This window comes from Bos indicus, chromosome 11, assembly GCF_029378745.1.
Source record: "Bos indicus isolate NIAB-ARS_2022 breed Sahiwal x Tharparkar chromosome 11, NIAB-ARS_B.indTharparkar_mat_pri_1.0, whole genome shotgun sequence".
Lineage (NCBI taxonomy): Eukaryota > Metazoa > Chordata > Mammalia > Artiodactyla > Bovidae > Bos > Bos indicus.
In genome coordinates, this window is record NC_091770.1 from 103,938,361 (window position 1) to 103,963,906 (window position 25,546).

The 25,546-nt window shown below is 48.6% G+C and overlaps 1 protein-coding gene across 1 annotated transcript; it reads right to left on the reverse strand.

Moving 5' to 3' along the window:
- Positions 1–8,693: 8,693 nt before the first annotated feature.
- Positions 8,694–24,118, reverse strand: SURF6 (surfeit 6). The gene is made up of 5 exons (XM_019971122.2): positions 23,860–24,118; positions 20,145–20,339; positions 19,501–19,589; positions 18,408–18,611; positions 8,694–18,277 (listed from the first exon to the last, which is right to left on the reverse strand). Exons 1-5 carry the CDS (start codon positions 23,951–23,953, stop codon positions 17,798–17,800), a joined length of 1,062 nt encoding a protein of 353 aa, XP_019826681.2. The 5' UTR covers positions 23,954–24,118; the 3' UTR covers positions 8,694–17,797.
- Between the last annotated feature and the right edge of the window lie 1,428 nt (positions 24,119–25,546).

The following is a 25,546-nucleotide window of genomic DNA, read 5'->3' on the forward strand; positions in this document are numbered from 1 at the left end:
CAGAGCTTCTCCATCTTTGGCTGCAAAGAATATAATCAATCTGATTTCAATATTGACCATCTGGTGATGTCCATGTGTAGAGTCTTCTCTTGTGTTGTTGGAAGAGGGTGTTTGCTATGACCAGTGCGTTCCTTGGCAAAACTCTGTTAGCCTTTGCCCTGCTTCATTTTGTACTCCAAGGTCAAATTTGCCTGTTACTCCAGGTATCTCTTGACTTCCTACTTTTGCATTCCAGTCCCCCATAATGAAAAGGACATTTTTGGGGGGTGTTAGTTCTAGAAAGTCTTGTAGGTCTTCATAGAACTGTTCGACTTCAGCTTCTTCAGCATTACTGGTCAGGGCACAGACTTGGATTACTGTGATATTGAATGGTTTGCCTTGGAAATGAACAGAGATCATTCTGTCGTTTTTGAGATTGCATCCAAGTACTGCATTTTGGACTCTTTTGTTGACTATGATGGCTACTCCATTTCTTGTAAGGGATTCTTGCCCACAGTAGTAGATATAATGATCATTTGAGTTAAATTCACCCATTCCAGTCCATTTTAGTTTGCTGATTCCTAGAATGTCGATATTCACTCTTGCCATCTCTTGTTTGACCACTTCCAATTTATCTTGATTCATGGATCTAACATTCCAGGTTCCTATGCAATATTGCTCTTTACAGCATCAGACTTTACTTCCATCAAGTCACATCCACAGCTGGGTATTGTTTTTGCTTTGGCTCTGTCTCTTCATTCTTTCTGGAGTTATTTCTCCACTGATCTCCAGGAGCATATTGGGCACCTCCCGATGTGACGAGTTTATCTTTCAGTGTCCTGTCTTTTCGCCTTTTCATACTGTTCATGGGGTTCTCAAGGCAAGAATAGTGGAGTGGTTTGCCATTCCCTTCTCCAGTGGACCATATTTTGTCAGAATTCTCCACCGTGACCCGTCTGTCTTGGGTGGCCCTACACGGCATGGCCCAGTTTCAATGAAATCACAAGGCTGTGGTTCATGTGATCAGTTTGGTTAGTTTTCTGTGATTGTGGTTTTCAGTCTGTCTGCCCTCTGATGGAGAAGGATAAGAGGCTTATGGAAGCTTCCTGATGGGAGAGACTGACTGAGGGGGAAACTGGGTCTTGTTCTAATGGGCCGGGCCATGCTCAGTAAATCTTTAATCTGGTTTTCTGTTGACAGAATGTGGTCCACTGGAGAAGGGACTGGCAAACCACTTCAGTATTCTTGCCTTGAGAACCCCATGAACAGTATGAAAAAGCAAAATGATAGGATACTGAAAGAACAACTCCCCAAGGTCAGTAGGTGCCCAATATGCTACTGGGGATCAGTGGAGAAATAACTCCAGAAAGAATGAAGGGATGGAGCCAAAGCAAAAAGAATACCCAGCTGTGGATGTGACTGGTGATAGAAGCAAGGTCCGATGCTGTAAAGAGCAATATTGCATAGGAACCTGGAATGTCAGGTCCATGAATCAAGGCAAATTGGAAGCGCTCAAACAAGAGATGGCAAGAGTGAATGTCGACATTCTAGGAATCAGAGAACTGAAATGGACTGGAATGGGTGGATTTAACTCAGATGACCATTATATCTACTACTGCGGGCAGGAATCCCTCAGAAGAAATGGAGTAGCCATCATGGTCAACAAAAGAGTCCGAAATGCAGTACTTGGGTGCAATCTCAAAAACGACAGAATGATCTCTGTTCGTTTCCAAGGCAAACCATTCAATATCACAGTAATCCAATTCTATGCCCCAACCAGTAATGCTAAAGAAGCTGAACGGTTCTATGAAGACCTACAAGACCTTTTAGAACTAACACCCAAAAAAGATGTCCTTTTCATTATAGGGGACTGGAATGCAAAAGTAGGAAGTCAAGAAACACCTGGGGTAACAGGCAAATTTGGCCTTGGAATATGGAATGAAGCAGGGCAAAGACTAATAGAGTTTTGCCAAGAAAATGCACTGGTCATAACAAACATCCTCTCCCAACAACACAAGAGAAGACTCTACACATGGACATCACCAGATGGTCAATATTGAAATCAGATTGGTTATATTCTTTGCAGCCAAAGATGGAGAAGCTCTATACAGTCAGCAAAAACAAGACCAGAAGCTGACTGTGGCTCAGACCATGAACTCCTTATTGCCAAATTCAGACTGAAATTGAAGAAAGTAGGGAAAACCACTAGACCATTCAGGTATGACCTAAATCAAATCCCTAATGATTATACAGTGGAAGTGAGAAATAGATTTAAGGGCCTAGATCTGATAGATAGAGTGCCTGATGAACTATGGAATGAGGTTCGTGACATTGTACAGGAGACAGGAATCAAGACCATCCCCATGGAAAAGAAATGCAAAAAAGCAAAATGGCTGTCTGGCGAGGCCTTACAAATAGCTGTGAAAAGAAGAGAAGTGAAAAGCAAAGGAGAAAAGGAAAGATATAAACATCTGAATGCAAAGTTCCAAAGAATAGCAAGAAGAGATAAGAAAGCCTTTTTCATCGATCAATGCAAAGAAATAGAGGAAAACAACAGAATGGGAAAGACTAGGGATCTCTTCAAGAAAATCAGAGATACCAAAGGAACATTTCATGCAAAGATGGGCTCGATAAAGGACAGAAATGGTATGGACCTAACAGAAGCAGAAGATATTAAGAAGAGATGGCAAGAATACACAGAAGAACTGAACAAAAAAGATCTTCACAACCCAGATAATCACGATGGTGTGATCACTGACCTAGAGCCAGACATCCTGGAATGTGAAGTCAAGTGGGCCTTAGAAAGCATCACTACAAACAAAGCTAGTGGAGGTGATGGAATTCCAGTGGAGCTACTTCAAATCCTGAAAGGTGATGCTGTGAAAGTGCTGCACTCAATATGCCAGCAAATTTGGAAAATTCAGCAGTGGCCACAGGACTGGAAAAGGTCAGTTTTCATTCCAATCCCAAAGAAAGGCAATGCCAAAGAATGCTCAAACTACTGCACAATTGCACTTATCTCACATGCTAGTAAAGTAATGCTCAAAATTCTCCAAACCAGGCTTCAGCAATATGTGATCCGTGAACTTCCTGATGTTCAAGCTGGTTTTGGAAAAGGCAGAGGAACCAGAGATCAAATTGCCAACATCCGCTGGATCATGGAAAAAGCAAGAGAGTTCCAGAAAAGCATCTATTTCTGCTTTATTGACTATGCCAAAGCCTTTGACTGTGTGGATCACAATAAACTGTGGAAAATTCTGAAAGAGATGGGAATACCAGACCACCTGATCTGTCTCTTGAGAAATGTGTATGCAGGTCAGGAAGCAACAGTTAGAACTGGACATGGAACAACAGACTGGTTCCAAATAGGAAAAGGAATACATCAAGGCTGTATATTGTCACCCTGCTTGTTTAACTTCTATGCAGAGTACATCATGAGACATGCTGGACTGGAAGAAACACAAGCTGGAATCAAGATTGCCGGGAGAAATATCAATAACCTCAGATATGCAGATGACACCACCCTTATGGCAGAAATTGAAGAGGAATTCACAAGCCTCTTGATGAAAGTGAAAGTGGAGAGTGAAAAAGTTGGCTTAAAGCTCAACATTCAGAAAACGAAGATCATGGCATCTGGTCCCATCACTTCATGGCAAATAGATGGGGAAACAGTGGAAACAGTGTCAGAGTTTATTTTTCTGGGCTCGAAAATCACTGCAGATGGTGACTGCAGCCATGAAATTAAAAGACGCTTACTCCTTGGCAGGAAAGTTATGACCAACCTAGATAGCATATTGAAAAGCAGAGACATTACTTTGCCAACAAAGGTCCGTCTAGTCAAGGCTATGGTTTTTCCTGTGGTCATGTATGGATGTGAGAGTCTGTGAAGAAGGCTGAGTGCTAAAGAATTGATGCTTTTGAACTGTGGTGTTGGAGAAGACTCTTGAGAGTCCCTTGGACTGCAAGGAGATCCAACCAGTGCATTTGGAAGGAGATCAGCCCTGGGATTTCTTTGGAAGGAATGATGCTAAAGTTCAAACTCCAGTCCTTCGGCCACCTCATGTGAAAAGTTGACTCATTGGAAAAGACTCTGATGCTGGGAGGGATTGGGGGCAGGAGGAGAAGGGGACGACAGAGGATGAGATGGCTGGATGGCATCACTGACTCGATGGACGTGAGTCTGAGTGAACTCCGGGAGTTGGTGATGGGCAGGGTGGCCTGGCGTGCTACAATTCATGGGATCGAAAAGAGTCGGACACGATTGAGTGACTGATCTGATCTGATCTGTTGATGGAAGGGGCTGTGTTCCCTCCCTGTTGTTTGACCTGAGGCCAAACTATGGTGGAGGTGATGAAGATAATGGCGACCTCCTTCAGAAGGTCCATGATGCACTGCTACAGTCAGTGCCCCCGACCCTGCAGCAGGCCACCGCCAACCCACGCCTCCGCCAGAGACTCCAGGACACTCCCGGGCAAGTCTGGGGCAGTCTCTTGTGGGGTCACAGCTCCTTTCTCTTGGGTCCTGGTGTGCAGGGTTCTGTTTGTGCCCTCCCAGAGTCTGTTTCCCAGTCCTGGGTAAGTTCTGATGGCTCTGTGGTGAGGTTAATGGCGACCTCCTCCAAGAGGGCTTGTGCCATACCCAGGTCTGCTGCACCCAGAGCCCCTGCCCGTGTGGCAGGCCACTGCTGGCCTGTACCCCCACAGGAGATACTCAAACACAGTTCTGGCTCAGTCTCTGTGGGCTCCTGGTGCCCACAAGGTTTGTCTAAGCCCTCTGAGCATCTCTGGCAGGTATGGGGTTTGATTCTAAATGCGATTTTGCCCCTCCTACTGTCTTGCTGGGGCTTCTCCTTTGCCCTTGGACGTGGGGTATCTTTTTTTGATGGGATCTAACATTCTCCTGTCAACGGTTGTTCAGCAGCGAGTTGTAATTTTGGAATTCTCGCAGAAGATGAGAGCACGTCCTGCTTCGCCATTTTGTAGTCTCATCAACACGCCACCATCAAAAGGTATTCAGAGTTATTTACTACATTCCCCCATTTACACACACACACACACACACACACGCACACACACACGCGTTTGTTCTTGCAGTTGTTGTTCAGTGACTAAGTCCTGTCCAATTCTTTGTGCCCCATGGACTGCAGCACACCAGGCTCCCCTGTCCTTCACTATCTCCCAGAGCTTGCGCAAACTCATGTCTGTTGAGTCGGTGATGCCATCTAACCATCTCATCCTCTGTCGTCCCCTTCTCCTCCTGCCTTCAGTCTTTCCCAGCATCAGGGTCTTTTCCAATCAGTCAGCTCTTTGCATCAGGTGGGCAAAGTATTGGAGCTTCAGCATCAATCCTTCCAGTGAATATTCAGGGTTGCTTTCCTTTAGGATTGACTGATTTGATCTTCTCGCTGTCCAAGGGACACTCAAGAGTCTCCTCCAGCACCACAGTTCAAAAGCATCAATCTGTCAGGGCTCAGCCTTCTTTGTGATCCAACTCGCATATCTGTATGTGACTACTGGAAAGAACATAGCTTTGTCTATATAGACTTTTGTTGGCAAAGTGACACCTCTGTCTTTTAATACCCTGTCTAGGTTTGTCACAGCTTTCCTTCCAAGGAGCAAGCGCTTTTAATTTCATGGCTGCAGTCACTGTCTCAGCGATTCTGGAGCCAGGAGAAGGAAGTCTGTGACTGCTCCATGTTTTCTCTTTCTGTTTGCCATGAAGTGATGGGGCTGGATGTCATGATCTTAGTTTTTTGAATGTTGAATTTTAAGCCAGCTTTTTCACTCTCCTCTTTAATTCTCATCAAGAAGCTCTTTAGTTCCTCTTTGCTTTTTGCCATTAGAGTGGTATCATCTGCATATCTGAGGTTGTTGATTTCTCCCGGCAATCTTGATTCCAGCTTGTGAGTGGTCTAGTCTGGCATTTTGCATGATGTACCCTGCATATAAGTTAAACAGGCAGGGTTCCAATATACAGCCTTGATGTAATCCTTTCCCAATTTTGAACCAGTTGTTGTTCCATATCCAGTTCTAATTGTTGCTTCTTGTTCTGCATACAGGTTTCTCAGGAGGCAGGTAAGGTGGTCTGGTATTCCCACCACTTTAAGAATTTTCCACAGTTTCTTGTGATCCACACAGTCAAAGGCTTTCATGTAGTCAGTGAAGCAGAAGTAAGTGTTTTCCTGGAAATCCCCTTGCTTTCTCTATGATCCAACAGATGTTGGCAATTTGATCTCTGGTTCCCCTGCCTTTTCTAAACCAGCTTGAACATCTGTAAGTTCTTGGTTCACATACTGCTGAAGCCTAGCTTAAGGGATGTTGAACATGACCTTCCCAGCATTTTAACAACCCTTCGTTTTTACCACACCACCCTCGACATTTAGTTTTTGACATCTGTGTGTGTGTGTGTGTGTATCCCTTAACTACTTATTTTGGATATAGATGACCTTTTAACCTCCCTACTATGGTTGACATGTTTGCCTTTACCAAGGAGCTCTAGCTGTGGCCTTCTCTTTTCAACTTGGACAGGTTCTTTTAACACTTCTTGTAAAGCTGGTTTGATGGTGCTGACCTCTTTTAGTTTTTGTCTGTAAAACTTTCGATCTTTCCATGAATGTGAATAAAAGCCTTGCTGAGTCTTCTTGGTTGTAGGTTATTCCTTTTCATCACTTGAGGTAAATCATGCCACTCACTCTCTTCTGGCTTAGAGTTTCTGCTGAAAAGTTTGCTTAATGGGAGTTACCTTGTATGTTACTTTTCCCTGTTGATTACAGCATTCTCTCCTTATCTTTAATCTTTGCCCTTTTAATTACAGTGTGTCTTGGTGTGACCCTCTTTGGGTTGATTCCCTTTGAGATTGCCTTTGCTTCCTGGACGGGATGTCTGCCTCCATTCCCAGGTTAGGGGAATTTTCAGCTATTATGTCTTCAAATATGCTCTCAGCCTCTTTCTTCCTGCCTGCTTCTTCTGGGACTCCTATAATCATGACTTTCCCCCCCCATGTCCCTTACAGTGTTTTTAGGAGGGTTTATTCTTTCATATGGAGAAGGCAATGGCACCCCACTCCAGTACTCTTGCCTGGAGAATCCCAGGGACGGGGGATCCTGGTGGGCTGCCATCTCTGGGGTCGCAGAGTTGGACATGACTGAAGCGACTTAGCAGCAGCATTCTTTCATATGGGCTTCCCTGGTGGCTCAGATGGTGAAGAATCTGCCTGTGATGTGGGAGACCCGGGTTCTATCCCTGGGTCAGGAAGAACCTCTGGAGAAGGGAATGGCTACACACTCCAGTGTTCTTGCCTGGAGAATCCCATGGACAGAGGAGCCTGGTGGGCTAGAGCTGCTGGGGTCACAAAGAGTCAGACACGACTGAGCAACGAACACAACACAGCCAGCCATCCTTTCATATGCTAATTCTAATTTTACTTAATTTCTGTGATGAATTTTTTCCACTGAGTTTGTCTCACTTAGATTTTTAAACCCTTCTGTTGACTATTTCCTCCATAAGCTCATATTTTTCTGTTTTGTGCTTTAAGGAGATTGCTTAATTTTTTGAAAATTCATGGAGAAATATCAGACAGAAGTCCATCTGTTTTACAAATTTTTTTGGTGTGGCTTCTTCATTTTCCACAAGTTTCACCTTTTCCTTTCTTCCTTTTAATCCTGTAAGGTTATTACATAGATCCTCTGCTATTCCCCATTTTGAAACTCATCCACACGTAAGGTATTTCCTGGCATAGACAGTTGCACAAGTGTCCTTGTGGGAGGGAACAAGATCATAATTAAGGGCAATAAGGATTTCCGTGATGTGTCAGTTCCTTTAGCCTTTACTTCGCTGAGTCAGAGAGAAAAGGAAGCTTTAAGGCTGTTCCCAGTGCATCGACTCTCTAACCCCAGCCTCCAACACAGTCCTGCAAATAAACCTCATCATGTAGGTCTTCATTCAACGCCCGGCCCTCTGCTTCTCAGAAGCAGAGCTCCACGCAGGCTCTGGCTGCTGCATCGCCCATGCTGTCCTCATTGCCAGAGCAGGATTTTGGGTTTGCACCTTGGAGAAGGGGGCTCACCAGTGCTTCCAGAGCTTTGGAGCCAAGCACAACCCCTGCTCCCTTCATTTGGCTCTCCTGACGCCCCTCTACTATTTCCCACGCCTTGTCCACTTCTGTATGGTCCAAGACATTAAATGCATCGTTAGTTAACTCTAGGAGGTGGTTTCTGTTTTTTTTTTTTCCTCTCCGAGTTGCTCTGTGGTACTTTCTGAAAGGAGACTAGAGGAATCTTCAAGTTGGACATGCCCTAATATCTTTTTTAATAAATCCCCTTTCTGCTTAAATTAATACAATTAATTGCACCTAAGAGTCCTGATTGACATAAACATTTGTGCCAAGAGTGGCGGCAGGTGACACTTGCTCAGGAGGCATCAGAGCTCCTAAGAACATCCTTGCTCTCTCTTTCCAGGCCCTGGGAAGAACTGTAGCCATGTGACTTGCTTTGGGCAGTGAAGTGTGACCAGAAGTGATACACCACACTTCCAGGGAAAAGCGTTCAGTTTCAATGATCACTCTGTTTTTTCAACTAATAAACTTTATTATTACTACTTTTTTGGCCATGGCAAGCAACATGTGGGATCTTAGTTCACTGACCAGGGACTGAAACCACACCCCTTGCAGTGGAGGCATGAAGGCTTAACCACTGGACTGCCAGGGAAGTCCCTAAATTTTTAAGAGCAGTTTTAGGTTCACGGCAAAATTGAGTGCAAACAGTTCCCATAAAACCTCTTGTCTCCCACACACGGCCTTCCCCACTACCAACATCCTGCACCACAGGTGAGGATCAATGAGCCTACACTGACACGTCATTATCACCCAAGGTCCAGTTCACATTAGGATTCACTCTTGGTGCTGTACATTCTTCAAAAGTGAAAAGTGAAAGCATTAGTCACTCAGTCGTGCCTGACTCTTTGTGACCCCAAGGACTGTAGCCTGCCAGGCTCCTCTGCCCATGGCATTCTCCAGTCAAGAATTCTGGAATGGGTATCCATTCCCTCTTCCAGGGGCTCTTCCTGACCCAGGGATCAAACCCTGGCCTCACACATTGCAGGTCGACTCTTGGCCATCTGAGCTGCCAGGGAAGCCCCTGTGCATCCGATGGGTTTTGACACATGTATAATGGCGTGTGCCCTCCATCACAGCATTGTGCAGAATCGTTTCAGTGCCCTAAACATCCTCTGTGCTCCACCTTTTCGCCCCTCCACCTCCCCTTACTCCCTGGCAACCACTGATCTTTCTACTGTCTGCATGGTTTTGCCTTTTCCAGACTGTCATAAACAGCTGGAATCAATCACTTTGTAGCCTTTTCAGATTGGGTTCTTTCACTTAATATTATGTATTCATGTTGGTCTGAATGGACCAACATTTATTTATTGGTCTCCTGAAGGATGTCTTTTTTTTTTTGGACGATAATTGCTTTCCAATATTGTGTTGCTTTCTGCCATACATCGACATGAATCAGTCACAAGTATACATATGTCCCCTCCCTTGTGAACGCCCCTCCCATTGCACACCCCACCCTGCTCCTCTAGGTTGCCACAGGGTGTCAAGTTGACCTCCCTGGGTCACACAGCAAACTCCCACTTGCTATCTGTCTTCCATATGGTAATGTATATGTTTCAATGCTACTCTCTCAGCTCATCCCCGCCTCCTTCCCCTACTGTGTCCACAAGTCTGCTCTCTATGTCTGCATCCCCATTGCTGCCCTGCAAATAGGTTCCTCAATACCATCTTTCTAGATTCCATACACATGTGTTAATACACAGTATTTGTCTTTCTCTTTCTGACTTACTTCACGCTGTGTAATAGGCTCTACGTTCATCCACCTCATTAGGACTGACTTGAATACATTCTTTTTTATAGTTGTGTGAATCACAACAAACTGTGGAAAATTCTTAAAGACTTGGGAATATCAGACCACCTTACCTGCCTCCTGAGAAATCTGTATGCTGGTCAAGAAGCAACAGTTAGAACTGGAAATGGAACAATAGACTGGTTCCAAATCTGGAAAGGAGCACATCAAGGCTGTATATTGTCACCCTGCTTATTTAATTTATTTAACTTTCACAGAGTGCATCATGAGAAATGCTGGGCTGGATGAAGCACAAGCTGGGATCAAGATTGCCAGGAGAAATACCAATAACCTCAGATATACAGATGACACCACCCTATGACAGAAAGTGAGGAAGAACTAAAGAGCCTCTTGATGAAAGTGAAAGAGGAGAGTGAAAAAGTTGGCTTAAAACTCAACATTCAGAAAACTAAGATCATGGCATCTGGTCCATCACTTCACAGCAAATAGACGGGGAAACAGTGAGAGACTTTATTTTTGGAGCTCCAAAATCACTGCAGATGGTGACTGCAGCCATGAAATTAAAAGATGCTTGCTCCTTGGAAGAAAAGCTATGACCAACCTAGACAGCATATTCAAAAGCGGAGACATTACTTTGCCAACAAAGGTCCGTCTACTCAAAGCTATGGTTTTTCCAGTAGTCATGTATGGATGTGAGAGTTGGACTATAAAGAAAGCTGACCACCAAAGAATTGAGGCTTTTGAACTGTGGTGTTGGAGAAGACTCTTGAGAGTCCCTTGGACTGCAAGGAGATCAAACCAGTCCATCATAAAGGAAATCAGTCCTGAATAATCATTGGAAGGACTGATGCTGAAGCCACAATGCTTTGGCCACCTGATGCGAAGAACTGATTCATTGGAAAAGACCCTGATGCTGGGAAACATTGAAGGCAGGAAGAGAAGGGGCCGACAGAGGATAAGATGTTTGGATGGCATTACTGACTCAGTGGACATGAATTTGAGCAAGCTCTGGGAGTTGGTGATGGACAGGGAAGCCTGGAGTGCTGCAGTCCATGGGGTCCCAAGAGTCAGACACGACTAAGTGACTGAACTTCTGACCTACTTCATTCTGCATAATAGGCTCTAGGTTCATCCACCTCTTTAGGATTGACTCGAATATACTCTTTTTTATAGTTGAGTAATATTCCATTATATATATGTACCACAATTTTTTTCTCTACTCATCTGTCAATGGACATCTAGGTTGCTCTGAAGGACATCTTGATTGCTTCTAAGTTTTGGCAATTGTAAATAAGGCTGTTATAAACATCCTTCTGCAGGATTTTGTATGGACATAAATTTTCACTTTATTTGGGTGAATACTGAGGAGTATGATTGCTGGGTCATACGGTAAGAATTTGTTTCATTTTGTAAGAAACTGCCAGTGTTTTTTTTTTTTTTTTTTAACACAGCTATATCATTTTGCATTCTGGCAGTGAATGAAACTGTACTGCTACATATCTTCACCAGAATTCAATGTTGTCAAGTGTTCTGCATTCTGGCCATTTCTAACAGGTGTGTCAGGGCTCCCCTGGTGGCTCAGACGGTAAAGCATCTGCCTGCAATCCAGGAGACCCAGGTTCGATCCCTGGGTCAGGAAGATCCCCTGGAGAAGGAAATGACAGTCCACTCCAGCACTCTTGCCTGGAAAATCCCATGGACAGAGGAGCCTGATAGGCTACAGTCCATGGGGTCACAAAGAGTCAGACATGACTGAGCGACTTCACTTTAACAGGTGTGTTAGTGACAATCAGTTATTTCACCACCACCACCAACAAAAAAAAGGCCTATTCAGGAGCAGCAAATAATTGCAATTCAGGACATGCAACTATGGTGGACCGCATGCAAGTCCAGTAAAGGAGACTTTTCAAACAGTTATTGGCTGCATCAGGTCTTCGCTGCAGCATGTAGGGTCCTGTGTCATATGGGACCTTCTCCTGGCAGTGCATGGACTCTCTAGTTGTGGTGCACGGGCTCAGCAGCTCTTCCTTGTGGACTAGGGTGCCCTATGGCATATGGGATCTTAGTTCCCTGACCAATGTTTGAACCCACATACCCTGCATTGCAAGGTAGACTCTTTACCACCAGGCCACCATGGAAGTTGCAAGAAAACTCTTTTATAGAGCAGAAGGGGAAGTTGTAAAGGGCTACTAAAAATTAAATGTCCATTGGAGTAAACTGGGACTTGACGTACAGTGGATTTTCATCAGCCGAGTTGTGACAGCCTGACATTGAGCTACCACCAGGCAAGGAGAAATTCTCTCTCCCTCCTGTTGGCAGCAGTGGGGTCATTCCTGCCTGAGAGGCAAGGCCCAGCTCCTACTGACACTGTATTGAGTGATATGTGCATGAGAGCTCCTGCTTCTGTCCTTTCAGCTCCGTTTCAGCAAGATCGCCCTTTACAGGCACACCTCTTCCTGCACTTTGCCTTACTGCACGTCAAGGACACTGCTTCCTTAAAAACTGAAGGCTGGCGCATCAAGCGTCCGTCAGCACCATGTTCCCAGCAGCGTTCCCTTACTTCACACCTCTATGTCCCGTTTTGCACCTCTCACAATCTTGAAAGAAAACTTTATACTGTTATTGTATGTTACAGTGATCTGTGATCTTTGATTTTAATACAACTCACTGCAGGTTCAGATGACGGGTAGCATTTTTTGCTAATATTTTAAAAATTAAGGTGTGGGTATGTGCATTTTTTTTAGACATAATGTTATTGCACACTTAATAACTGACTACAATATAGTGTAAACGTAACTTTTATATGCTCTGGGAAACAAAAGAAAAAGGTATGACTTTATTGCAATATTCACTTTATTGTGGTGGTCTATCTGCAATATCTGGATATTGCAATAAATGGCAATATATCTGAGGTATGCTTATATTGATTTTCACAGTGTAAATGATAATGTTATTGATTTTAAAGTCCACTTGTTCATTACTGGTATACAGGAAAGCGGCTGACTTTTACATGTTTACTTTGTACCCCACAACCCTGATATAGTCACTTATGCGTTTCAGGTTTTGTCATCTTTTGGATGTTTATATAGATGATCATGTAATTTGCAAAGACAGTTTGACTTCTTCCTTCCCAATCTGCATGTTTTATTTTTCTTGTCTTATTGCATGTGCTAGGACTTCTAGTGTGACACTGAAAAGCAGCTATGAGAAGAGACATTCTTGCCTTGTTCTTCATCTTAGCAAGAAAACTCTGATGACGGTATTAAGTATGATGGTATTTTTACACTTTTGGTAAACTTGTACCCAGTTGAGGACACTTTCCTCTATTCCTAGTTGCTAAGACATATCCAGTCATCAGCGTGGCTTTTAACTACGTTTTGTTAAAAAGCACTTTTGTGAACACAACACAACATGACCTGTCATGAATGAGTCAGGGAAAACCTGGGATTTGTTATCTGGCTGGATTTTAGCTGTGTATGCTAAGGCGCTTCTGTCGTACTGACCCTTAGCAACCCTATGGGCTGTAGCCCACCAGGCTCCTCTGTCCGTGGGATTCTCCAGGCAAGAATACTGGAGTGGGTTGCCATGCCCTCTACAGGGGATCTTCCCGACCCAGGGACTGAAGCCACATTTCTTACGTCTTCTGCATTGGCATGTGGGTTCCTTACCACTAGCGCCACCTGGGAAGCCTATGATTTTAGCAGAGGGTAGCCATCTAGACAGCACCAAGGGAGGGGACCCTGGGTGTACTGGCACACAGCTACAAAACACCTTATCTGGAGATGTGGACACCAGAGACAAATATCTTTTGAAGGCAAGACTTTGAGACTAGCTGACACCACCTTAAAAACAGTAAGACTTGAGAAACTCAAGGACTACTCAAGGCGACTGGGGATGGGGAGGTCTCCCTTAACAGTGCTGGGTAGTCAATAGACAACGACAGGCTCAAAGTCCTAAAGTTTTAGGTCAAGGCAAGAGCTGAGAATCAGGAACTTTCTCTTACTTTGTAGAAGAATCTCTGAGTTTGCAACTGCCAAGACTGAATTAACAGAAAACTGAAGTTTTGCTAGTTCACTAGCAAATCCTACCAACAGGTGAATTCACAACCTTACCAGATCTCTCATGGGAGAGCTGGAGCACTCATCAGTCCCGGGAATTGAGACGGGGGTATTTGGACAATTTTGGGTACCTCGGGTACCCTGAATATCCAACCTACCGAGGACCACCTTGAGAAATCAGTCCCTGCCATATCTAAAAACTCATCTGAGGCGTCACTTCCAAGGTGAAACCAGTCTCCTCCATTTCACCCCCATCTCACCTTGTCTCAGGACTGATATATGAGACACATCTCAGCAGGACCCACGTGGTCAATTACATAGTCAAAGTCAGAAGAGTCTGAGGGGCTTCCCTGGTGGCTCAGTGGTAATCTGCCAGCCAATGCAGACGACATGGGTTCGATCCCTGATCCGGGAGGATCCCACATGGCAAGAGCAACTAAGTCAGCGTCTCCCAACTACTGAGCCTGTGCTGCACGAGAGGCCACTGAGATAAAGCCCATTTATTGAGAGAGGAGCCCCCATTCACAACTAGAGAAAAGCCTGAGCAGTAATGAAGAGCCAACACAGCCAAAAAGAAATAAACTTTTTTTTTTTTTAAAAGGAGAAGCACTCCCTTAAAAAAAAGAAAAGAAAAGAAAGTTTGGAGAAAAAAAAATCACGTAACTATGTGGGAACTAATTCTAGAAGTGCTTGGCCAAGAAAGGAGTGGTGCAGTTCCAGATATGGTTCCTTTCAGAAGCAAGGTCTAGTGGGCTGACTAGGGAACCGGAAAAGTTCCCATTACTTCCTTTGGTGCTCAGCCAAAACCTGGAACCCACAGTGGCCCAAGCTAAGGTTAAGTGAACTTTACAGAAATCCCTAGGAATAACTTACAAGAGCTAAGAACTCTCAGTAGAGGGCCAGGCTTGTTGGAGGGTCTTAACTGTGTTACCTGCTCATCCACCTCATAGGCTGGGGAGCCTACAGAAGACTCCTCCTCTCCCAAGGTCCTGGGAAAAGCACCAGAGAGGCACCACAGTGGCTCTTTGAAGGCTGGATGGAATGCCTGGGAGACACAGGGGTAGAACCAAGCTCCCGGGCCAGTGCAGACCGGGGACCTGAGGGCAGCAGGGAACATGTTGTGACATGGTCGTGTGAGGTTCCTCAACTGTTGGCCAAGCTAGTGCTCAGTGCAATGACCCAAACGAGCCAGCCCATGGGGGTCTGGAGACAGGTCTCTGCCCTCTGCACCTGGACGGCAGCTCTGGTGAACAAGGCTTCACTGAGCTACTCAATTGCTTACAGCCCCTCACTGAATTTCTAACCACGAGTTCACTCAAGTCCTGGAGCACCCAAGCAGAAGGAAAGGCTGGCTGGGAGCCTTCTTCCCAGCTTCACCCGAGGAGGGCCAGTGGACTAAGAGTACCATCTTTGCGGGACTGTTGGAACCCAGATCCTCGTGAGCCACAGTCCATGAATGTGTCCTGTTAGGGGTTACTTTTATCCTACTCACTGGATAGACCAGGAAGGGGGCCTTCTGAGACTCTTGTCATTTGGTCCTGAAAATATGAGATGTGAGGCCTGTTGGAAGTTTTCTGCATTTCACTTTCTGCACTCGAGGCACACAGCACCCAAGAAGTTGGCATCAAGCTTCGTAGACTCAACCAGTAATGTTCTCTTCCCTGCAAGTGAGATACTTCTGTTGCCCTGAGTCCTGTGTGGCACGTCCTTGCTTCTGTGCACCACCAGCTCCCAGCCCTGGGTCAGACAGGAGCGTGGCGGCCCAGCCCAGGGCAGCTGCAGCGTTGTTCTATACTTGGACACAGACGGTCTCCCACCAGGTGGATGCTCCATACCTCCTCACCCTTCCTTCCCTCTAACTCCTATTGTCCAGGGCTGCTTGATGCTACCTGCCGCCAAAGCGCACCATTTGCTCGCTTTGCACACGAGCTACATGACACTAGGCCACAGCAGCACTCTAGGGTGGAGGGGCGTGGTTCCTGGCCTTCCAGGCTTCAGAGGAAGGAGCGGAATACCCAATGACACATACCCACCAGGCCTTGGGAGATGCTCCTTCAACTCCCACAGGGGGCTACACTCTCCCAACTCTCCTGACTGCAACGTGTGGACATTAATTTGGGAGCAACTGCCTGGGGCAGAGCGGGTCAACAGAGCCCAGGAGTGAGGCTCTAGGTCAAGCAGAAAATTGTGCCGCATGATGGACTCACCTGCTAACACTTAAAACCAAGGATACACATAAGCACAGCTTTGCGGCTATAAAGTGCTTTTGGCACTGTCTCAGCTGAGGCCCACAAATGTTAATGCACACCACTTCCGTTATCTTCCAATCCTAAACAGTCTCTCACATCTATGAGGATTCTTTGACAGGTAATTTAGAAGTGTGTTTTTAAACTTCCAAACATGTAACTTTAACAGTTACCTCTGGAACTTTAAAACTGTTTTATGGCCCAATAACACACTTTGTACGATGCCGAAGCTTTGAAATATGACTTGCTTTGTGGACCAGGTGATGGTCAGTTTTCACCACTGTTCCGTGTGTGCTTGAGGTTTTCTTTTTAATTTCTTAAAAAAAATGTGGCCACACCCTGCGGAATCCAGGATCTTAGTTTCCCAACCAGGGACTGAACCCATACCCCTGCACTGGAACAGAGTCCATCACCAACTTGATGGACACGAGTGTGAGCAAGCTCCAGGAGTCGGTGATGGACAGGAAAGCCTGGTGTTATGCTGTAGTCCAAGGGGGAGCAAAGAGTTGGACGTGACTGAGTGACTGAACTAAAGCACTGGGCCACTAGGGAAATCCCAGTACACACAGTTTTCAGGTACACAGGTCTGTGTGTCCATTAGATCAAGCTTATAAACACTCTCATCTGAATCTTCCGGATCCATCTGATTTTGTCTACTTGACCATCAGTCCCTAGAGCAGATGTTAAGCATCTCCCACTTGGTTTGTGAACTGACTTCTCCTTGCAGAGTGTCAGCTTCTGTTAGGCAGATCTGAAGCTGTTTCTGGGGCAAGGCTGTTTACCTTCCAGGTGATCTGAACCTGTTTCACTATTCAGTGACATCCTTTCTCTCTAGCAATACCTTTAAAACTCTAGTAACACATCGTCATCTAATGACAGTCACACCAGTTTCCTTTTGGTTACCATCTGTTTCTTAACTGGAATTTAGTCTAAAGAATGTTACGAAGTCTTCCTGAAACACAACCCACGTACCACACACTTCACCCGCGCGTGTCAACGCTGCCTGCCTGTGGGCTTGCACTCACCTGTCCGTCACTGCGGACCCTCCATCCATCCACGTAGTTCTCCAGGTTTTACCCCTTCTCTCCCACTTCCCCCTAGACTGATACTATCCAGCCAGCTCCAATTTCTTTTCCCTCCTACTCCAATAACACTATCTTTTAGTAGTCAGAATTTTTAATAACCATCTTCACCTTAAATTCTCCTCTCTACCCTCTTTCCACATCAACTCGTGTAACTCAATCACAGGCGCCTGAGGACGCCCTCCTGCTCCGTTACCAAGCCCATCACCTCCACCGTAGCTCTGCTGCAGGAGCTGCTTATTCCCTTACCAAGCGCGCCTGGGGCCAACACCGCAGTCACAAAGGCCATGCCCTTCCTGCTCCTGCGACAGTGAGAGGAAGGGGCGGCCAGCAAAGCCCCCCCAGGTGCCCACTCCCTCCTCACAGCTCCCTGGGCCGCTACCCCACAACCTGCAGAGAGCCTCTGGTCTAATAAGAGGTTGGAGCTGGATCCGGGTCAGCCCCTTCCCCGGATCTGAAGGCTCTTCTGCACGGGGGTACTGAGCCCCGGACAAACCGGTGAGAGGTACGTGGCAGAGTCCACTTTCCGCCGGAGCCTGCATGACCCGAGATGGGGGCTGGGCAGCCGGGGCCTCAGGCCAGGCCGGCGCGCTCCAGGTCTTGGGGCAGGATGCGGCCCTTCTTGCGAGCCTTCTCCAGGCGGCGCTCGGCCTTGGCCGCCTTCTTCTTGCGCAGGTTCTGCCGCCGCTGGTCCTGCCTCTGCTGCATCTTGCCCACCACGTGCGCCGTGCGCTTCTCCCAGGCGCGTTGGCGCTGCGCGCGCCGCTTCTCCTTGCGCTTCAGGGCCTCCTGCAGCAGGCGCTCATCGTCGCGGATCCTCACGCCCTCGGCCTTGTACAGCAGGTTGGTCCAGCGCATCTTGGCCTCGAGCTCCTGGGCCTGCCCCGCGTCCCGGTCCCGCAGATCCTCCAGCCGGGCCTGCCGCGCCTGCAGGCGCTCCAGCAGCTGCCGGTAGTTCCTGCCCGTCAGCGGTGTCAGGTTCCCCTTCAGCTTCTGCCTCTTCTCCTTCCGGCGCTGGGCCTTGTTGGCCGGCTCCTCCTCGGTCACCTCCACCTCGTGGGAGAGGGCGACTCGAGCTTAGGGCCGCTGCCCGCCCGCCCCGGGGCCCACTTCCGCCCACCCCGGGGGCCCACTTCCGCCCGCCCCACGGCAGCACAGGGCGGGCACTCAGCCCAGCGCTCACCTTGTTGAAGAGCAGCCCCGGCTGGGCCTGCGCCTCCTCCCTGGGCACCTGAAGGTCCGGCTCGGTGGCCTCTGCCCCCTCCAGTGCCTTGGCCGCCTTCTCCTTTGCTCTCAGCTCCCTCCGTTTCCTCTTTTTCCGGTCGCGCTCCTGCTTCCTCCGGCGTCTTTTCTCCAAAACAGCGGCGGACAGCTCCTTGGCGCTGCCCTGTGGGGTGATCCCGCGCTCACTCATAAGGTTCTCATAATGGGGCCCCCAGCTTAGCACGTGCAGTCAGGTCAGGACCAGGGCCGGCGGGGTGCGGCGTCCCACCCCGAGATGACCTGGCCCCAGAGTGCGCCCAAAACAAGGACGAGGGGACCCTCTGAGAACCACACCTTCCAGATTCCAGGCACAGACCACCTGCCAGGGCACTTCCCAAAAGGGGGCCACTAAGTCTACCTGATGACCCAACAAGGGGCACACTGGCCTCCATCCGGTCAGACGGGGTGAGGGCAGGGGGCTGAGGCCCCGCCACCACCAGATGGGGAGGTTCGGTCAGGACAAGGCAGTGTTGCTGGTGCAGACCCCGCCCGGCAGACAAGAGCACTCTGGACCACCGCAGGAAGGCACGGCCCTCGGGCCTGTCCCCCACGGCAGAGGCCTGGGGAGGTCCCCAGGGAAAGGAGGGGGAGGCGACCCCACTAAGCACTCGGCACTGAGGCTGGTTCACATCCCGGAGCAACAGTCCCGTGGCGGTCCCCTCGAGCAGGTTGCCTCACCTCAGGCCCTGGCTTACCTCAGGGGCCGTCAGGACAATCAAAAGAACGAACGCCCAGGAAGTGCTGCTAAGAGAGGAGCCCAAGCCTCTCAAAGGCCGCAGCAGAGAAGAGGCAGCAGCTCAACATGGGGGCTGAGCCTGCACCGCCCCCCTAGATGACGAGAACGGCACCTGACCTCCCGCAGAACAGAGCTGCCGAGACCCTCCTGCCCAGGCCCACGACGGCTGGCAGAGCAGGGAGCCAACCTCGGAGAGCACCAGGGTGTCTCCTCCAGGTGGGGTGGGGAAAGCCCTGCAGCACCCAGAGACCCTTGCCCGCCCCCACCCCACACCTACCTGGCCCCGTGCCTCCTGAATCTTCTCATGCAGGCGCTGCCGCAGAACGTCCAAGGCAAACAAAGAGTCAGGCTCTGCGGCCAGGCCATCTGCAAAGAAGGATCAGAAATCCGAAAGGAGAGCCCCTCCCAACCTTCCTGTGCCCCGCCCCCCCCCCCCCCCAACAGGGGCCGGATTCAAAGCCTGAGCCTCCGTGTGCGCCCCACACCCCCACTCCCGCCCAGTGGCCACTGGTGGAACTGCAGGGCCTCTTCAAGCTGGATTGGCCTCCGGGGTAGGGCTTGCTTGTGTAGCACGGGCCAAACCCATCTCTGGATTCTTCCAACTCCTGCGGCACCCACCCACACCCAGAGGCAGCTCTCAGGACATCACTTCAGAAACTTGAGGGCAGTGAAGCTCGGCATGCCAGGTCGCTGAGGATTTTAGAGGACACAGCCATGCCCCTCTCTGTCCCAGTTACTATATGACCTGGGGCTTCTGTGCCCTTCCTGAGCTGCCCATCCACCCATAGACCCTGCGATCTGTCCTCTACAAAGCCTCATACCATCCCAGTGTACCTGATCTTGCTGTTATAACCAGAGAGGGCCACATCCACACCTACCCCAGATCCCAGCAGGCTCTGCCTGCCTGCCTGCCCCCCTCACCTGCTGGGACCCTGGTGGAGCTGGTGGCTCCCTCCTCCTCCTTGGCCACCTCTGGCTTCCTGGCCTCAGACTTCTCCGCAGAGGCCTGGGCCTTGGGCTTTGCAGTCTTCCTCTCCCGCTCCCGGGATTTCTTCTGCGCTTTCTTCCTCTTCTTCCTGGGGGGCGCAGCAGCTTCTGAGACTTGAGTTTTTCCAGCTGAAACAAGAAACGATGAAGGGCTGCAACTTCAATCCCCGTGACCCAGTCAGTAGGTAAGAAGGTCCTGCAAAGGTTTTGATTTCAGAAGGATGCCAAAAGCCAGTTGAGATGGGAGTTGTGGGGACCCTCATCCACTGAGCTCAGAACCACACACCTCCTGGAAAGCAGACTGGTCACACTCATCAATCCCTGATGAGTGTAATATGCTGACCCACCGTCAACATCCACACACTGACCCAGCAGTCTCCTTGTATCCATCCTCAGGGACAATGAAGGCACGTCCCACAACAAACTGTGTACCCCAGAATGGGTTATATCGTTTTGGGCTTCCCAGGTGGCGCTAGTGGGAAAGAATCCACTTGGCAAAGAGATGCGGGTTCGATCCTTGTGTCAGCAAGGTGCCCTGGAGGAGGAAATGGCAACCTGCTCCAGAACTCTTGCCTGGAAAAACCCCACGGACAGGGAAGCCTGGCAGGCTACAGTACACGGGGTCCGCAAACTGCTGGACACACTGAGCTGACTGAACACACACACACACGCTTTCAAATTAAAAGGTGGAAAGGGAATTCCCTGACAGTCCAGGCAAAATGGCTGTCTGGGGAGGCCTTACAAATAGCTGAGAAAAGAAGAGAAGCAAAAGGCAAAGGAGAAAAAGATATACCCACTTGAACGCAGAGTTCCAAAGAACAGCAGAGAAAGCCTTCCTAAGTGATCAATGCAAAGAAATAGAGGAAAACAACAGAATGGGAAAGACTAGAGATCTCTTCAAGAAAATTAAGAGACACCATGGAAACATTTCATGCAAGATGGGCACAATAAAGGACAGAAACAGCATGGACCTAACAGAAGCAGAACATATTAAGAAAAGGTGGCAAGGATACACAGAACTATACAAAAAAAGATCTTCATGATCCAGATAACCACGATGGTGTGATCACTCACCTAGAGCCAGACATCCTGGAGTGTGAAGTCAAGTGGGCCTTAGAAAGCATCACTACAAACAAAGCTAGCGGAGGTGATGGAATTCCAGCTGAGCTACTTCAAATCCTAAAAGATGATGCTGTAAAAGTGCTGCATTCAATATGTCAGCAAATTTGGAAAACAGCAGTGGCCACAGGACTGGAAAAGGTCAGTTTTCATTCCAATCTCAAAGAAAGGCAGTGCCAAAGAATGTTCAAACTACCGCACAATTGCACTCATCTCACCTGCTAGCAAAGTAATGCTCAAAATTCTCCAAGCTAGGCTTCAACAGTACATAAACTGACAAGTTTCAGATGTTCAAGCTGGATTTAGAAAAGACAGAGGAACCAGAGATCAAATTGCCAACATCCACTGGATCATCGAAAAAGCAAGGGGATTTCCAGGAAAACACCTACATCTGCTTCATTGACTACACTAAAGTCTTTGACTGTGTGGATCACAACAAACTGTGGAAAATTTTTAAAGAGATGGGAATACCAGACCACCTTACCTGCCTCCTGAGAAATCTGTATGCAGATCAAGAAGCAACAGTTAGAACCAGACATGGAAAAATGAACTGGTTCAAAATTGGGATACGTCAAGGCAGTATATCGTCACTCCGCTTATTTAACTTATATGCAGAGTACATCATGCAAAATGCCAGACTGGATGAAGCACAAGCTGGAATCAAGATTGCCAGCAGAAATATCAATAACCTGAGATATGCAGATGATACCATCCTTATGGCAGAAAGCAAAGAGGAACTAAAGAGCTTCTTGATGAAAGTGAAAGAGGAGAGTGAAAAAGCTGGCTTAAAACTCAACATTCAAAAAATGGAAAAAAAAAAAAAAAATGAAGACCATGGCTCCAGTCTCATCACTTCATAGCAAACAGATGGGGAAACAGTACAAACAGTGACAGATTTTATTTTCTTGGGCTCCAAAATGACTGCAGCCATGAAATTAAAAGACACTTACTTCTTGGAAGAAAAGCTATGACTAACCTAGACAACATACTAAAAAGCAGAGACATCACTTTGCCAGCAAAGGTCCGCTAGTCAAAGCTGTGGTTTTTCCAGTGGTCACGTGTGGATGTGAGAGTTGGACCATAAAGAAAGCTGAGCACCAAAGAATTGATGCTTTTGAACTGTGGTGTTGGAGAAGACTCCTGAGAGTCCCTTGGACTGCAAAGAGATCAAACCAATCCATCCTAAAGGAAATCAGTCCTGACTATTCATTGGAAGGACTGATGCTGAAGCGCCAATACTTTGGCCACCTGATGTGAAGAACTGACTCACTGAAAAAGACCCTGATGCTGGGAAAGATTGAAGGCAGGAGAAGGGGATGACAGAGGATGAGATGGTTGAATGGTATCACCAATTCGATGGACAGAAGTTTGAGCAAGCTCTGGGAGTTGGTGTCCCTTGGACTGCAAGATCAAACCAGTCAATCCTAAAGGAAATCAACACCTAATATTCATTGGAGATCCTGATTCTGGGAAAGAGTGAAGGCAGGAGTAGAAGGCGTCAGGATGCGGTGGGAGGACTGACACATGGTGGGATGGGTGGATGGCATCATGGACTCGATGGACATGAGTTTGAGCAAACTCTGGGAATTGGTGATGGACAGGGAAGCCTGGGGTGCTGCAGTCCATGGGGTGGAAAAGACTCAGACACGACTGAGCAGCTGAACTGAATCAGTGGTTAGGACCCCACACTCTCACTGCCAAGGGCTGAGTTCAATGTGTGGTTGGGGAACTAAGATCCCATAAGTGATGTGGCAAAGAAAAGGTGGAGAAAATGTTTATATTTTAAAAGGAAAATGAGAAATGAGTGCACCAAGTAGGGACCCGATTGGTTCAGGGAGAAATACACAGGAAAGGAACTAGAAAGACACAGATCTAACTTTTCACTGAGTGATGGGAACTCACTTAACCCCTAGAGTGAACAGGTTTCCGGGTGTAACGAAAGTCCGTTTCTCCTCTGGTAGGTCCACGCCCGTCCCTGCCGCTCTCCCTCTCCTCCCAGGCTGGACAGGACTTTCGAGCCCCGGCTCCCCACAGGGCAGCTTTTGTCTGCTTCGCCTGTTTGTGTGTATGAGGGGGCCCTGTCGCCCCTGCCACGTACACTACCATTGGCAGGGCCACCTTCTTCCTCCCTTCTCCCCACACTGCCCACAGTAATGGGCTGAATAAATCATCTTTCTCATCAACGCTCACACCAGCCTTGCCACTCAATGTGGAGAGCTGGCCGAGCCTGTTCCGCAGAGTCACGTCCTCCAAACCCCGGCCGAGCTTCCCGCCTGGTGGGGCGCACGGCTGAGCCCCCTCGGACCCCGAGACAGCCCCCAACGGGCCGGGGCGGCGGCGCGGCCCTGAGCGTCTCTCACGGTGTCTCCCTCTGGAACTTCGCAGGCCCGCTTCACGCGTCTGAGGGTCTGCTCCGCCTGAAGACGGCTCAGGGGCGCTGCAGGGGAGTGGGGACGCGAGCGCCGCGAGGGCGGACGGGGTACCCTGTCCGAAGCCCTCACCGCCCTGGCCCCCCGGGCTGCGCCTTTACCCGATTTCCGCTTCTGCGGCTCGGCGCTGGGCTGGGAGCAGATCTTCTTGGCCAGGCCCTGCAGGTAAGCGTCCTTCGCCAGCAGGGATGTCATAGCCGGAGGCTCGGGGGTCGGCCGGGGCTCGCTCACCGTCCTGCTCGGAGCGAGGAGGACCGGGGTGCAGCGTTCCGGGCCGCCACCAGGCCCACAGGGCCCTCAGCACGAGCCAAGACCCTCACCCGCCCAGCGGCGCTCGCTGGAAATCACCACGTGCGCAGGCGCGGCTGGCCGAGCGCCGAGCCGCCAGCGCGCGGCGATCGATTAACCGGGCCTCGCTGCCGCCGGAAGACTTTGGGGCGGGAAACGCAAAGCACTGTGGGGCGGGACGCAAAGCATTGTGGGCAGAGGCGGCTCCCAGTACGCGGCGGGCGCCCGGTAACCTATGGGGGCGACTGGAATCACTTCAGTTCAGTTCAGTCGCGTCCGACTCTTTGCGACCCCCTGAATCGCAGCACGCCAGGCCTCCCTGTCCATCACCAACTGCCAGAGTTCACCCAGACTCACATCCATCGAGTCGGTGATGCCATCCAGCCATCTCATCCTCTGTCGTCCCCTTCTCCTCCTGCCCCCAATCCCTCCCAGCATCAGAGTCTTTTCCAATGAGTCAACTCTTCGCATGAGGTGGCCAGAGTACTGGAGTTTCAGCTTTACCATCATTCCTTCCAAAGAACACCCAGGACTGATCTTTAGAATGGACTGGTTGGATCTCCTTGCAGTCCAAGGGACTCTCAAGAGTCTTCTCCAACACCACAGTTCAAAAGCATCCATTCTTTGGTGCTCAGCCTTCTTCACAGTCCAACTCTCACATCCATACATGACCACAGGAAAAACCATAGCCTTGACTAGACGGACCTTTGTTGGCAAAGTAATGTCTCTGCTTTTGAATATGCTGTCTGCTGCTGCTACTGCTGCTAAGTCACTTCAGTCGTGTCCGACTCTGTGTGACCCCGTAGACATCAGCCCGCCAGGCTCTCCTGCCCCTGGGATTCTCCAGGCAAGAACACTGGAGTGGGTTGCCATTTCCTTCTCCAATGCATGAAAGAGAAAAAGTGAAAGTGAAGTTGCTCAGTACTGTGCGACTCTTAGCGACCCCATGGACTGCAGCCTACCAGGCTCCTCCGCCCATGGGATTTTCCAGGCAAAAGTACTGGAGTGGGGTGCCATTGCCTTCTCTGGAATATGCTGTCTAGGTTGGTCATAACTTTCCTTCCAAGGAGTAAGCGTCTTTTAATTTCATGGCTGCAGTCACCATCCGAAGTGATTTTGGAGCCCAGAAAAATAAAGTCTGACACTGTTTCCACTGTTTCCCCATCTATTTCCCATGAAGTGATGGGACCAGATGCCATGATCTTCGTTTTCTGAATGTTGAGCTTTAAGCCAACTTTTTCACTCTCCACTTTTACTTTCATCAAGAGGCTTTTTAGTTCCTCTTCACTTTCTGCCATGAGGGTGGTGTCATCTGCGTAGCTGAGGTTATTGATATTTCTCCCGGCAATCTTGATTCCAGCTTGTGTTTCTTCCAGTCCAGCGTTTCTCACAGTGTACTCTGCATATAAATTAAATAAGCAGGGTGACAATATACAGCCTTGACGTACTCCTTTTCCTATTTGGAACCAGTGTGTTGTTCCATGTCCAGTTCTAACTGTT